Raw genomic sequence first — 16,157 nt, forward strand, 5'->3', positions numbered from 1 at the left:
TCTTACAGTACCAGGCAGGAATTTAGTTCTCTCTTTAGAACAACCCATTCTTTCACAAATGCTTGTAATGGCAGACTGCATTTCTAAGTGCTTGATGTTATACACCTGTGGCAACGGGACAGAATGAAACACCTGAATTCAATGGTGAAGAGATATGTCCCAATACTTTTGTCCATATAGTGTATGTGGAGTAGGGTTGCGGAGAGGTGACAAAAGGTGGCAGGGGCTAAGTGGGTGAGGCAGGGAGGAGGCACAAGTAACAGGTCCTCTGTAAGGAGAAGTAAGCGGCAGCAGGGGAAGGCACAAAGAAGTAGAGCGGCAGGGGAGATGCACACAAAGTAGCAGGGCCCCTGTAAGGGTAAGGGAGCAACAGCATAAAGGGGACAAAAAAGTGCAGTGGCTCTGTGGGGGAAGGGAGCATGGGAGGACACACATTGCAGGGGCTCTGTGGGGGGGGGGGGCAGCTGGGATACAGGATAAGGAGGATAGGCAGGGGGGTCAAAAACAACTTAACACTATAACAAGTATGTAACATTTTAATTATTATCATTGAAAAATTCTTTCGTTTTGCATGATGTAACAGGAAATTTAAGATTTCCTGGGGGGAAAAATAAATCTGTACTATATCAAAAATATCTGAATACTTACATAGTCAAATTTTTCTGCATTGCTTGCTCCTTGCTGCAAAAAAATAAATAAAATTCAGATCATATTTTTAATAGAGGAAGCATTGCTTTACATAGTTCATCACTTCTAACCAATATACAATTTTTATGCTGCTGCATCCTAGCCATGCAATACTCTGTAGAATTTGCCCTTGATATCCAAAACATTATAACATGATGACATAGGTGTTTAAAGGGGCATACAGAGCAAGATATCTAATGATAAGAATGATTTTTCATGTAGAGCATTGTTAATTTTTTTTACAATAATTACTCCTTCTCTTACATATGCATTTCAATGTATGATCGCAGATTACACATTTAAAGCATAAGGTTTCTTTAGTAACTGCCAAAAAGCAAGTTAGGCCATTATCACACGACAGGGTTACTCGGCCGTGTGATGGCCATTTATTTAACAGCCGTCACCCGGACACAGTAAGAACAATAGACCCCAATGGAGCTATGCACATGGCCCATTTTTTGAGGGCCCGGTAAAGTGGGCCGTCAAAAAATGGAACATGCCCTATTTTGGACCGTTCTCCAAGCTGCACAGCTCCCATAGAAGTCTATGGGGCCATGTAAAGCATGGCCTTCACTTGGATGTGATCTGAGTGACGGCCGTGGTTTCTGCCGCTCGCTCTCTCCTCCTCCTCACAGTGTGACGTGCGAGTGGGGAGATTGTTTTGCTGTAGGTAGTGCCACAGCCCCTTTGTAGATAGCACCCCCCCCCCTCAAAAAAAATGGCACCCATCATCCCTGTAGATAGGTCCACTGTAGCACCTTGTAGGAGCAGAATAGCTCTAGTCCCCGGCCACAGCATTGCCGATGCTGTGGCCGGGGATTCCGCTCCAGGAGAAGTCTTTGACCTCACTATCCATATATGGACAGTGACATCAGGGCAATACCTGAAGTGGAGATTCCCGGCCAGAGGGATTCTGCTTCTACAGGGAGCTACAGTGGCGCTACCTACAGAGGGCAGTGTGTGGCATTATCTACAGAGGGATGTGTGTGGCAAAAAATTGACAAATGAAATTCATCCGTTTTTAAAATGGACAGAGAGAAAAACGAATGCAAATCGGGTCAAAATCGGCCGTTTTTATTAGCTGACACTTGGACCCTGTCTAGTGAATAGAGCCCTAGTACTGTATGCTAAAAATTCCCATCACTAAATGTGGAGGAGCTGTGACATGTGAACACTGCACATAGGGCAGACTTGTGTACATAAACGCGCACGCACACGCACACGCACACACACACGCACACACACACACACACACACACACACACACACACACACACCCCTTTGAAACAGAGAAAGCAGTATGCTGGACAGACCAGGAGAGAGCCCTCTCTGAATATTGCACCAAGGAGACACCCAGTCCTGCTCAGCTGCGATCTGCCCTCCTACTTGTCTGCTTGGGATTTGTTGAGGGCCAAGAATCCTCTGCTTTCTCCTCTGGATATGTTCTTGACCTAAACCTCTCTACTTCTCCATTTCCTTTCAGTCTGCTGTGTCATTTGGGGTGATCAGAAGTGCCTGAGATAAAATAAAGAGGTCCAGAAGCTTGGGCATTAGCTGGATGAGACTAAAGCCAAAGGTGTGCTTATGCTATGCCTACTACAGACTTCAAAACAGAAAAGTGAAGCCATCAGCTCTTTTTATTTCTTTTCGAAGGATAGAAATATAGATGTGAATTTGTCTGTTTTTTTTTTGCATTTAGTCACCATTGAAGAGTCGCATTGGGTGAGTGTTTTGAGGAAACTCATACCATCTGCTATGCTGGGCTGATTTGATACATAGAGGAGCAGTCTGAATGTGCATAAATAAAGTCTCTGACTGATTTAAAGAAGCACTTGCACTAGCAATATTCTAGCATTGTCGTTTGATTTTTTTCCCAGCTCACTTGCATATATACATTCTGAACCCTTTATTTATGGGCAGCTGTGTCATGTGATCCCAGTCTGACCCCCAAACTAGACCATGCTCTTATGTGTAGATAGAAGGTCAGTCTCTGCTGTGTGGCTGACTTTCTGTGAACTACAGGATTACATCTTCACCTATCAAATCCTTACTAGAAGCTGTCAGACACCTCCCCTCCCCAACCAGCACCACCTTCATTGTTCCACTGTATGTATTCCATGCATAGAGAGCTGCTTATTTCTGCCCTATCTAAAGTACTAGGAGCGCAGTGATATAAAAGAATAATCTGTACATTGATTAGCTGCAGAGATATAAAACTCACCTGACTCTCACTGTCTATACTATCTGTGTGTGCTGTGTGCAAAGAGTCCATTGTATTTTTATGAGATGCCTCCTGTGTAAAGACGGTCAGAGATACATATATCACTAGCAGGAGGCAGGAAGAAACAGGCTGCATCACATAGGAGTCTCTACAGTTAGGGGATAGCAGTTCTATGTCACTGATCTATTACTAGCAGGAGTCAGGGAGAGCAGAGTGAAGCTGCATCACATAGGATACACAGGAGACTGCAGAGTTACAGAAGTTCTATGTCACTGATCCATCACTTGCTGCAGAGCAGGGCAAGTGCAGTGTGATGAGACTCTGCTGCCTCTGCAAAGCCAGAAGCATAATGGGAAATGTAGGCTGCATTAGGGGAACCATATCAAATTGACTAAAATAGGAATACACAAGGCATACACAAGCACCTTTACAATATTGTTTAATAATAGATCATGCTGCACTATATAGCTGCAACCCAGCTGGAATTCCAGAGACAGCCCCTTCAGTCAGCTGATCGGTGGGGGTGAAGGGGTCAGACCCCCACCAATCTGATATTGAGGATCTATCCTAAGGATAGGGCATCAGGCAAATAAAAAAAACTTTAATCCATATACTGCTATAATGCTAGAGGGGTATTGATGCTTAAAACGCTCTAAACTTAATTCCACTATACAAACTCAAGAAATTGCTGAAGGTGGACTATAGCTCGCATTTATAAATGTGTTTGCATTTTTTTGGGTGCATTTCACTACAAATAGTGTGTAATCTGCTGTGTGACATTTTTTATAATAATTTGTGAAAGAATTTAGAGCTATTTGCGCATCAGTTTGTCAAAGTGGAGTGGAAAGTGGGTGTGGCTTACTGTTTGGCCAAGACATGGACACATTTAAAAAAAATTTGACTTTTTAGAAAGTTGTATAAAAAAAAAGTTGTAAATGAGAAATAACGTTGTCATTTGGGCTTATGTGTTTTTTTTTTATACTTATCTTCATGTAGGGTTAAATGGAGAATATTGTGGTGGTAAATACTGTGCAACTTAGGCAGGGGTACAAAACCTTTTTCTGGACCAAAAGCCACATTGTCAGACTGCACCACTCCCATTTATTTATTTTTTACATAGTCCTAGTTTATTTGAATTTTGAGAAATAATCACTGAGAAAATAGACAGAAGTTATCAGAGAGTAGTCCATATCCAGCAAATCTTGCCAGTAAGATGGTTGACATAAGGAAAGGTACAAAACCAGACAGTGAGGGGGCGTAGCTTGGATTTACATGGGTGCAGAAGTATGATTTGCCCATCTGTCCTGCTGAAGATTAACTGGCTCATTTAAAAACACCCTTTTCTCTATATTTCCCCTTCTTCGGTGCTGGAAACGTGCCCTAGCACCAAGAAGCACCTGTGGCTGTAGTGACTCCTCACTCCCTGAAGCACTCTAAGTGGAAAAATACCCAGGGCCCTGCTAGTGCTCAGAGCCTGCATAGCTGTATCATATGCCGCTGAACTAGAAGTGTGCCTGCAGTAGTCTATTCCACCATTGACCCTTAGGCTGGGTTCACACGACCTATTTTCAGACGTAAACGAGGCATATTATGCCTCGTTTTACGTCTGAAAATAGGGCTACAATACGTCGGCAAACATCTGCCCATTCATTTGAATGGGTTTGCCGACGTACTGTGCAGACAACCTGTCATTTACGCGTCGTCGTTTGACAGCTGTCAAACGACGACGCGTAAAAATACAGCCTCGTCCAAAGAAGTGCAGGACACTTCTTTCAGACGTAATTTGAGCCGTTCTTCATTGAACTCAATGAAGCACTGCTCAAAATTTACGGCTGTCAGAGTAGCCTCGTGAGGAGGAGCATTTACGGCTGAAACGAGGAAGCTGTTTTCTCCTGAAAACAGTCTGTCATTTCAGCCGTAAAAGCCACTGCTCGTGTGCACATACCCTTTAGCTTTCCCTACTATCTTTGCAATCTGACATTAGACAAGTAATTGGAGACGTGAGAGAAGATATACAATCTCTTCCATCCAGAACAAACAATATTGAACATAAGGCTGTGTTCACATCACCATCTGTATTCCGCTGAGGGGTTCCGTTGGAGGTTTCCGTCGGGTTAACCCCTCAGCGGAAAGGCAAACGGCTTCCTCAGCTTCCATTTCCCTCACCATTGATATCAACAGTGATGTGAACACAGTCTAAGAAGATCATTCCAGGAGAAACAAAGCGAGAATTCACAGCATATCTAAAACTGTCATCCCTGACCAACCTGCTGGACTTAATGGCTATAGTCCTACCATAAAAATCTACTCTGTATCGGACTATCGACAGGATTCATCGTATTCCTAAACCTACTATTATATCACTTAATATCTGTAATGGCCATGGCCGCTGTCGCCTTCCCTCACCTTCCAACGCCGCAGACTTCTGACTTCTTGCCAACGTCTCCCTCCCCGGAGACGCCGGCACATGTGGCCGTACTGCTCTACAGTGTTCTCTAGGGTGCGCGCGCTCGTCCCCGGCTTTAAAGGGCCAGCGTGCGCAAATGCAAAAAGTTACCTAATCAATCCAGAGATGACCCTGGACTATAAAAAGGGCTCTGCCATTACACTCCTTGCCTGAGTGTTGTAGTTGCCTACCCATGTTCGTATTCATCTGCCACATCTGGCATCATCTGCCAAGTCTGGTGTCATCTGCCCCATCTGACACGTCAAGCATCATCTGTGCCACGAACCATCTGTGCCAAAGCGTCTGCTACACCTTGTGTCTGTCTGGACTCTTAAAGGTACTCGTTCTAAAGACTTTTGCATAGACTCTTGTTTGGTCAGCTGCCACTCCGCTACGTCGGAGCGGCCTAGTGGGTCACATATCCCAAGACCGTGACAATATCTATGTTTTAAACTTTTTTTTTAAAAATAGGTCCCTACGTTCGAGGGCAGCTTTGAAGTCCAGGCGCAACATCTCATTTATCAAGGGGTCCCATCTCCATTCTATGAATGCAGTCTGTCTCAAACACGTCAGATAGCCTCATACAACTTCAGCCACACCGAACGTTAAAAAAGGTTGGTGTAGCAATTGGAGATTCTGTGGTCTATAAACATATTGATTCTTATTCTGGCACCAAAAGCAGATATATAATTTTATTAAGAAAGTTATAGCGAAGTCAAAAAGTATGCATAAAGTGGGCTTGGTGAGATGTGGAGACTATAAACAGATATGTCCACCATTACCTTTGCTTGAATTTGGTTAAGGACTCACAATTTTGCATGAAACAAATTGAATACAATATCGCAACATGCTAGCAAAACGCTTGAGAGACTGCAATTCACATCACAACTGGGCAGCCACACAGAAACAAATCGCATAGACATCTTGTGACAGAATATCATGAGATCATATTCATTTCAAAGCTCTTCATCTCACGCCACACATCTCAGGATCTATAGCCGTTAACAATGACTTGGATCGTTATCCTAGATGCACTAGAATTCCCCAAGACATGGGAAACCTGATAGCTGAAGAGTACCTTCACGACATATGGAGTTATCAACATGCCTCAGAAAAAGATGTCACATACTTCTCCTTCCTATATAATGTTTTTCCAGAATTTACTTTTTTAGTTGACAAAAGTATTTTCTTAAACTCAGTTAAAATAGGAGTAATATCTTGGTCTGACCACGCTTCAGTGGAATTAGAGATTGTGTACAGGTTTAACCCACCTTCTAAGGCCCTGTTCACACAGAGGTTTTTCTTACAAGTTTTTTGCAGTGGAAACCGCGGCAAAAAACGTCCGAAACTTCCTCCCATTGTTTTCAATGGGATGTGGAGGCGGTTTTTTACAGCGAGCAGAAAAAACCGCTCGTGGGAAAAAAAAAGTGACATGCCCTATCTTGAGGTGTTTTCCAGCTCAAAAACCCCATTGAAATCAGAGGGAGACTAAATAACGCGGCGAACGGCCGATGTGTTTTTCGATGTGTTCAGTTTTAAAACAATAAAATACATACATGGTCACAAAACGTGCAATACAAAATTGTAAATACCTGTGAATACATTAATGTATTACATATACGGAACAAGTCACAATTTATTGTGACCTGTGCCGTCATCATACAAACCATTACGACCCCATTCAACTAGAAATCTCAGTAATCTACATTGCATAGATATTAATTACTCTTTGATATTGTATTCTAAAAGTAGCATTCTATGACTATCACTACTCCAATATCTCTAAAGGTTTACTATACACCGCTTAACCCTATTCACCAATCGATCCTGGGATCATCTCAACCAATCATCCAATGGTGAAGCATGTAAACAATGATGTAATTTTCCCATTCATAAAAAAAGTGAACCTTACTATATTGCCGGACATACTGAAAGCGCCTCGCTACATGTATCTTTATACACAGAACAAAGGAGTACTCACAATAATTAAGGGTAAGCAAAAAGAACCGCATGTAGCATTGATACTGTTATGGAATAAATATATGTATAATGTATCTGGGGCCCCAAGGAGTGAAATGTTATAGAGGAGAACATGTGTTACAATAGAATGGGTATTTTAGAAAGGTTAAGAGAGGAAATAGTTTACAGCTGCTCTGCTGTGTCTTGAAATTGCGAACAGATGGCGGTCAATCACTTGACCAACCCCCCTAAGCATAAAAGGAAACCTAAGGGAATACCTTGTGTTCCACCAATGGGAAAGAAGGATGTAAGGATGTAGGGATTGAATATACAGATGACTCATATGTTATGGAATGTCTTTGTTCTGACGCTATAAAAGCGACCACTACAGTTAAATAAAGTCAGAAGTATTTTTGCCTTGAGAAACGTCTCAGTGTATCTGTTGCTTCTCCGAGCTCGTCCCCCCCACCTGATTTGAACCTGCATGGAGATCAAGGCGTAACGTGACTCAAATTGCGATCACAGAAATTGGCGCCCGAACCAGGGACTTGACCAGAAGGACGGCACCCCACCTTAGGGGATCTCCCGGGACTTGAATGGCGACCACCCGGACGAAGGAACGTGCAGACCACTGCTGCAGCAAGGTAAGAAGACTTAATTCTTACAAACTCTGCTCTGCACCTTCCTGTCTGGTAGGTCACCTTCCCGGTAGTACTCCTGAGGGATAGAGGGGCCACATGAGGGTATTTTTAGTGTAAAAATCTGGTCAAGTCTATATGTAATCCTACCCTCAGGATAAAGTGCCTGATCTCCATGGCAGTATTTGTATGAATGTTGTAGAAACCCAGTTTTGTGTCACAAATGCATTTTAGAATAAGGAAATTGTTTTTGGAAAAAAACTTCCGATAATCCGGCAAATTACCAGAAACATGTGTACATGCTTCAGGTGACTACGGGGATTATGATAGGCTAAATTTTAGCCCGAAAATCGAAAATTTTGTGCAATCTGATAATCCGGCAAAATACCGAAAATGTGTGTACAGCATTGAGGTACTTGCGGGGATTATCATGCACTGATTTTCAGCTCAAAATTCCAGAATTTTCTGCAATCCGATAATCCGGCATGTCAAATGAACAGCTTGATTTTACGTTTGCCTTATTATTTGGATCAGGAATATTTGTCATATTACTGTTATGGTGTGGAGGATATCTCCTTGAGTGGTGTTTAAAGTGAATAAGAAGAAAGTAAGCTAGTTATAAAAGGAATTTAATTCTCTGGCCAGAGTAGAAGAAGGTTTAAAAGGGTTTTGAGGGGATAAGTAACTGTATAAAATAGGTGAGAAAGGTAGTGTGGGACTTTCCCTAACAGCCAATAGCCATAGTGTTTGTTAGTGAAGATAAAAACTGAGAGAGAAGGGTAAGAGTCCCCTCCATCATAGCAGGGCTATGGGAAACAGTCACGGCAAACGAGAAGTTTGAGGTATGGCATATGGGTGAGCAAGCACCTGTTAAAAGGGTGTAAGCTTACTAGGGGATCGTAAATCCAGAAATTCACCTATCAGGAAAACTACCCCCTACATAACTTAGGGTCTGCCTATAGGCGACCACTTATAACTAGACAATGGGGAACTGGTGTCCCTATTAAGTACGGAGACTAGAAACTGTCTAAAACAGATGAGAATGGAATTCGTCTGTCAGCTAGAATCTGTAATAAGAGTAAGTACGGAAGCTAGAAACTGTCTAAAATAGATGAGAATGGAATTCATCTATCAGTAGCTAAAATCTGTAACAGGAGTAAGTACGGAAACTAGAAACTGTATAAAACAGATGAGAATGGAATTCATCTGTCAGTAGCTAGAATCTGTAACAAGAGTACGAGATGAGCACCCCAAAGGACAAACCGCCAAACAGGTAGTAGCAGAAAGAGAAGGTAAAAAGGCAACGCAGGGAACAAAAAAAAAAAATTTTTTATGAAAGCATGTGGTCTAGAATCCCATGGACGGTTAGACGCAGAAAAATGGAATGAATGTTGTGACACAAAACGTGGATGGTTGAAAGATGAAAAGTGTCAGAGGAAATTCATATTTTATAAAGTAAAGTTTAAAGCAAAGGAAGTGATAGAAGTAGTAGCTGTTTTAATGTTGCAAGTGACCTTATAGTAAATTCCCATATGGTATAATTTAGAATCAACTAGTGTGATAAGAGAAGGGAGAGGTGGAGAACAGCTGCTGGTGAGATAAGAAATGTAATCTTGTTCTTGAAATGAATGGACACAACATTAAATGCTGATATAGATATTTTGTATGACTTTGTGTCATTTTGTAGATTGAATCAGGAAAAGTGATAAATGTAATAATGTATAAGCAGTCCTTCACAGCCAAACCACCAGACACCTCTGTCTTATATTATGAGACCCTTGATCCTGTCATACATTCTGCACAGAGTGCAGAGTTGCTTGCCCTGATCAAGGCATGAAAACTGGCAGAGGGAAAAAGAGGAGGGCGGCTCCAAGCCGCAGATTGGGCAAAAGGTATTCTGGAGAACAAAGGGAAGTTGGAAGGTAGAAAGTTGATGGAAAGTGCTTTAGAGGGATTTGCAGAAGAGGAAGTTAGGAATAAGAAATGTATTGTATGTATTAGAAAACAGGACCAGCCGACGCCCGGTAATGGCGTCCGTACCTCATGTTGAGTGTGTCCTCATTGTTGGTGGGAAACCCCCTGCGCACTGTTTCCAAGGGGAGAGGCTGCCCCCCCCCTGCCCCTGATGTGGCCACGCCCGGCCCAACCAAATCAGTATGAAATAATCACCTTGTTAATTTTGTCATTTGTAGTGTCTTTTCTATTTACAGAAGTTCCAGTTTTAGTTCACTGATGAAACAACACGTCATCATAATATAGAGATGGTGGCCGACAGATTGTACGGTTAAACATTAACGTAGATAATTTCTATACAATGGTGTGATAAATGATTGCAGATACGTATGTTGTTTTGCCGGCATTGAAAGTGTTAAGATTGTGAGAAGTTGTGAGAAATGAGTTTGTGACCCCCCTCCCTCCCCCCTGAAGTGTGCTGTGTTTGGGAGGAGGAGGAGGGGGGCTGACTGGGTGCAGTCTGCAGGGCTGATGAGACAAAGGGATCTCAATATGCACTGCTGAGATATATATATATCAGTAATGTCTACAAACCGAAATAAATTTCTTCTCTTTTGCGCAAGCGCTGTTGGTTATAAAAGTTACGATATTTATGTGTTATGATGTGATCAGATTTCATGTGTTTTGATAATTCAGATGTATTAAACTACAGATACTGTGAGACACGGGGTATTGAAAATGTATGTGACCCCCACCGTTATACTGTTTATTGGTTTGCAGTAATTAATGTTATCAGAGATAATATTTTCTGTTTTATTGAATAACTAACTACAATTGTTTTGTTTTTGATTTCACACATGAGTTATGTCATTGTAAAGATCAAATGTTTGTCAGGAAAAAGTCATTTTTGTTTCAGGCTGTTGCACATTACAAGGGGTTAAATTAGTGTTATGTTGAGATGTAGTTTTGAACTCTGCTACATCACTCTCGCAGAGTCCACAAAGGGGGGAAGGGTGAAGGAACTGATTAGGTACAATTTTGGTTTATGTGTAAGAGACCATCCCCCTCCAGCAAAGTTACACAGGAGGCGAGGTGACGTCACTCACACGAGTCTTTATGGATTTAGATGAGGGAGAAGGCAAAACAAAACTTGTCTGGACATTGTTAATTTGATGTAAAGTTTTTGGGGATGTTTTATTTTTATTTGTTTTTGTATTAATCAAGTATTTGCAGAACCTGATAAAAGTGAGATTCTCAAAGTATTTTGGATTATCAACTGAATGAGGAGGAGTTGTGTTTGGTAGCGGCTTGTGACACCAATCCATGGAGTACCTCTACGCAAGCATATACTTTGTACTGTACTGAACAAAATGGACATGCCACTGCAGTTCTCACACAAAGTCATGGACCACAGCAGCGCCCGGTAGCATGTTATTCAGCTAGACTAGACCCTGTGGCCCGAGGTTCCCCATCATGTGTGAAAGTTATTATTGCTGTAAATTCAATGTTAAACAAGGCCTCAGATTTGGTCCTGGCATTTCCACCACATGATATTACTGCTATTCTAACTCAAGTACAACCTAAGCATTTGTCCACTGCAAGATATTTGAGATTAATTTGTGCTCTTCTTCTTCCTGAGCAGGTTACTTTACACCGCTGTACTACATTGAACCCAGCTACCTTACTGCCTTTGGAGCAAGGGGGAGAAGACGTAGGTAAAGTATGGTCACAATTTTTGCCTGAAACTGATGAACATGATTGTATGGCCCTTATGGCCCAGGAAACAGTGGGGTTCGCACATGTAAAAGATACCCCACTCCAAAACCCAGACCCAATACTCTTTGTGGATGGTTCAAGGTATTGTGTAGAAGGATCTTTTCTTACAGGATATGCAGTAACCACCGAAGATGTAGTCCTAGAAGCAGCCTCCTTACCAGCGTCCCGCTCAGCACAAGAAGCGGAGCTTAAGGCCCTGGCAGCAGCATGCCAACATGCAGAAGGAAAGACAGCAAATATATACACTGACTCTCGATATGCTTTTGGGATTGCACACGATTATGGCCCCATATGGAGGGCTAGACAGTTTTTGACCCCTGCAGGTACACCTGTAAAGAATGCAGACTTTGTAAAATACTTGATGGAGACCCTGATGTTACCCACAGAAGTAGCAGTAGTAAAAATTAAAAGCTCACACTAAGGTGAGTTCACCAGAGACAAAAGGGGAAATGCCCTGGCGGACGAAGCAGCAAAGCAAGCAGCACAGAAGCTACCCGTGTTAGCAGCCGTATGTCAGATAAAAGATCCAGAGGAAACAAGACCAGCTGTAAGCCCGGAACTACTGCAAAAACTTCAAGGACAAGCAACAGAAGAAGAAAAAGACAAGTGGACGGCCCAAGGAGCAACGCTACGAAAAGATGGCCTCTGACAGTGCCAGAATAAACTGTGCCTGCCTAAGACAATGTTCCCAATGATGGCCCAGATAACACATGGAGAGACACACCAGTCAAAAACGGCAATGATGGACTTGGTTAACAAAACCTGGTATGCTCCAGGGTTTAGTGTGATGGCCAGCAGTTTTACACAAGGATGCATGATCTGTGCAACACATAATATTGGAAGAACTGTAAAAGTACCACAGAAGCACACACCCAGACCTATATATCCGTTCCAGAGACTACAGATAGACTATATTCAATTACCAAAAGTTGGTACCTATGAGTATGTGCTTGTTTGTATTGATCTCTTTTCAGGATGGCCAGAAGCTTTTCCAGTAACCAAAGCTACAGCCGTAGCCACAGCAAAGAAACTGATCAACGAGGTGGTGTGCAGATATGGAGTTCCAGAGATGATGGAGAGCGACAGAGGAACTCATTTTACGGGTGAAATCATGAACTATGTGTTGTCAGCTCTAGGCATAAGTCAAGCCCTACATACACCATACCATCCACAAAGTAGTGGGAAGGTTGAGAGACTAAATGGGACTCTCAAATTGAAAATCCAAAAAGTAATGGTAGAAACCGGGAAACCATGGACCGAGTGTCTACCATTAGCCTTGTTCTCAGTAAGATACACGCCCACAAAAAGAACAGGTCTCAGCCCATATGAGATCTTATTTGGGTCGGCTCCCAGATTAGGATGTTATTTTCCATAGATGCTCCAAATGCAGTATGGTAGGTTAACTGACTATGTATAAACGCTGAACAAACAATTGACCAAGGTGCATGCACAAGTTTTTGCTTCCATTCCAGGTCCTGATTCAGTTGAAGGGACGCATAAGCTAGAACCAGCAGATTGGGTCGTTGTCAAAAGACACGTGAGGAAAAGTCTAGACCCAAGATTTGATGGTCCTTTTCAAGTCCTACTCGTTACAAGCACCTCAGTGAAGCTAGAAGGAAAGGCAAGGTGGATTCACGCCAGTCATTGTAAAAAGGTTCTTCAGCCAGAAGAATGAAGATCTTTGCGGTTGTTGCGGCGGTTGTTGCGTGTGCTCTTATCCAAAAAGGCAGAACTGCTACTCCTGTACACGTAATCAGTACAGAATCACTGGAACAGTTCAGGACAGTGTGGGCGAATGCCACAGTGGATAGAAAGCAGGGTAACTACACCTGTAAGGCCAATGACCCGTGTTATACTACAAATGTGACTACAACCGAAGGGACTTGGAGAAAAGGACCACATGGAGGGACTGTGTACCTTCACATAGACAAAACAGCCAACATTAGCATACAAGAAGAGACGGCTGTTGTTTTGTTGTTATGAACCAGATTTACAGTATCTACAGAAATATACAACCAGTAAAAATAGAAACGAAATGATAAATAAGACTTATGAAAGATGCAACAAGGAGAGGCTCAACTCTACGATTGTAATAAAAGAAACTGATGGGATGATATTATGTATGAATAATAGCCAAATAAGAAATAGAAGATATTTTGTATTCTTGATAACAATTTTAAGAGATAGTTTTAAGCCACATATAACAGTACAAAGTCTGGAAAGAATCCCACACACTTGTAAGAGCGCTGTAACCCAACAGCAGAAAAATAATGTACACTTCAATATTTCCTTCCCTGAATCCCCCAGCTGTCATAGACAAAAAAGAGAATGGCATGACACGCTATTAGGAGGGGTAGGAACGGGATTAGGAGTATTGAATGGTATACAGGTAGAAACAGTTATGAACAAATTAAACTCAGTGGGAGACGACACATCTACTGCATTAAGGAGAGGTGCCTCATGGTTACCTACTACCTTTGCCATACAACAGAAAGGGTTAGCTATAGATGAACTGTTTCTAAATGTTTTTAATGAAAGTATGCTAACCGAATATAGAACATTACAGAATGTATCAACTTTTGTGAATTGGACAGTATGTACGCTTAAAACGATGTGGCAACAAGAACAGATTAATAATTTTAAGAATAAATTGTTTAGTAGTCATGTTAGGCAATGGACAGACATTCTGCCCGTAGGAGAGAGAAATGATACGTGGTTATTGTTACAGCCTGAGTATACTGAGTGTACACCTAGATGGTGCGCAGGAAGACTAATAGCATTTAATGTGAAAAATCCTACTCTATTATGCAAATTTATTGTTATGCCAATGGTAATGATTGATCCGGTGACATTATTAGGACAATATTGGATGCCAGAAATGAAAGGAACACACATAGATTCTCAAAATAAGACAAGGAATATAGATTTGTGCCAGTTAACAGAGCAAGGATATGTATGTAATGAACAGTCAGGGATATATGAACCCTGTCTAATGCAGCACCAGGATAATGTATGCGCACTCACTATAATCCCAGAAGCTAACCTACAGGTATATATTGAAGTAGGTCCACAGCATGTATGCTTAATAACTAACGACAAGCAGACCCTTAGCCAGTTTAATCTCACAGGACCATTTTCAGGATGTCTATACAATGTGACGCATTTGACTTGGGGGAACCAAACTATAGTGTTCCTGCCTACTTTAGAAGAAATAATGTCCACTGTATGGGTACCTGAACCTTTGCCCTATGGAAATTTTAGTTTGCCACTGGAAGAGTTAAAACAAGTGTTACAAAAGTCTAAAGACGTAAAGAAATTGATAGCAGCCCATAATGTAACTCTAAGTAAAGTGAAAGTATTGGCTACAATAGCAGCTAGGGAAGTAATAAATTTATCGTCAGCAATAAAAGATGCCAGTGCCCATCACTAGTATGACGTTTTTACAGGATTTTCCCCCACTGCCACTAAGATACTGCATATGTTATTCCAACCCTTGATATGTTTCATAATATTGTTTATATTGCTTACATGTTTTAATTGTTATACATTTTGCAAAATAAGGGAAGCATTCAATCAGAGGCCTATACATTATGATGAAAGAGTGTTGTGAGATTACCCCACCTACATACCTGTGTGAATCAAGTGAAGAAATGGATCGAAGCCTTGCTATCAGGAGATAGAAGTAGCATTGGAATTTAGGTGTTGGTAAAATCACAAAAGGAGGGATTGTTATGGAATAAATATATGTATAATGTATCTGGGGCCCCAAGGAGTGAAATGTTATAGAGGAGAACATGTGTTACAATAGAATGGGTATTTTAGAAAGGTTAAGAGAGGAAATAGTTTACAGCTGCTCTGCTGTGTCTTGAAATTGCGAACAGATGGCGGTCAATCACTTGACCAACCCCCCTAAGCATAAAAGGAAACCTAAGGGAATACCTTGTGTTCCACCAATGGGAAAGAAGGATGTAAGGATGTAGGGATTGAATATACAGATGACTCATATGTTATGGAATGTCTTTGTTCTGACGCTATAAAAGCGACCACTACAGTTAAATAAAGTCAGAAGTATTTTTGCCTTGAGAAACGTCTCAGTGTATCTGTTGCTTCTCCGAGCTCGTCCCCCCCACCTGATTTGAACCTGCATGGAGATCAAGGCGTAACGTGACTCAAATTGCGATCACAATACCTTTAAAGCTAATTAAACTATCTGTATAGGTGCAATATTATCCATAAAAATGTATCACAATTATTACCGTAATATGTGGAAAGAAACTGTTATAAAGTGTAGTGAAATTTAACAAATGGAGATTAACAAATGAAGTAAATTTATATATTTCGACTAACGAAAAATGTGCCAATTATTACAACCATTACAGAAAACATTTTAGTTCAAAATCTGAAATCAGCCCTAAAGGGTATATTATTTTTAATTGGTATATCCAATAGGTTTCCCTTTGGCTCATTTTTCTAATAT

The 16,157-nt window shown here is 41.5% G+C and overlaps 1 protein-coding gene across 2 annotated transcripts in view; it reads right to left on the reverse strand.

The window, feature by feature from the left end:
* GLS (glutaminase) overlaps nucleotides 1-16,157 on the reverse strand; it is a 413,780-nt gene that overhangs the window by 276,233 nt on the left and 121,390 nt on the right. For both annotated transcript variants that reach the window (XM_075829939.1, XM_075829940.1), the window contains exon 8: nucleotides 649-681. In XM_075829939.1, coding sequence (XP_075686054.1) covers nucleotides 649-681 — 33 coding nt within the window. The remainder of the gene's footprint in view (nucleotides 1-648; nucleotides 682-16,157) is intronic.

Source organism: Rhinoderma darwinii, chromosome 6, assembly GCF_050947455.1.
Source record: "Rhinoderma darwinii isolate aRhiDar2 chromosome 6, aRhiDar2.hap1, whole genome shotgun sequence".
Lineage (NCBI taxonomy): Eukaryota > Metazoa > Chordata > Amphibia > Anura > Rhinodermatidae > Rhinoderma > Rhinoderma darwinii.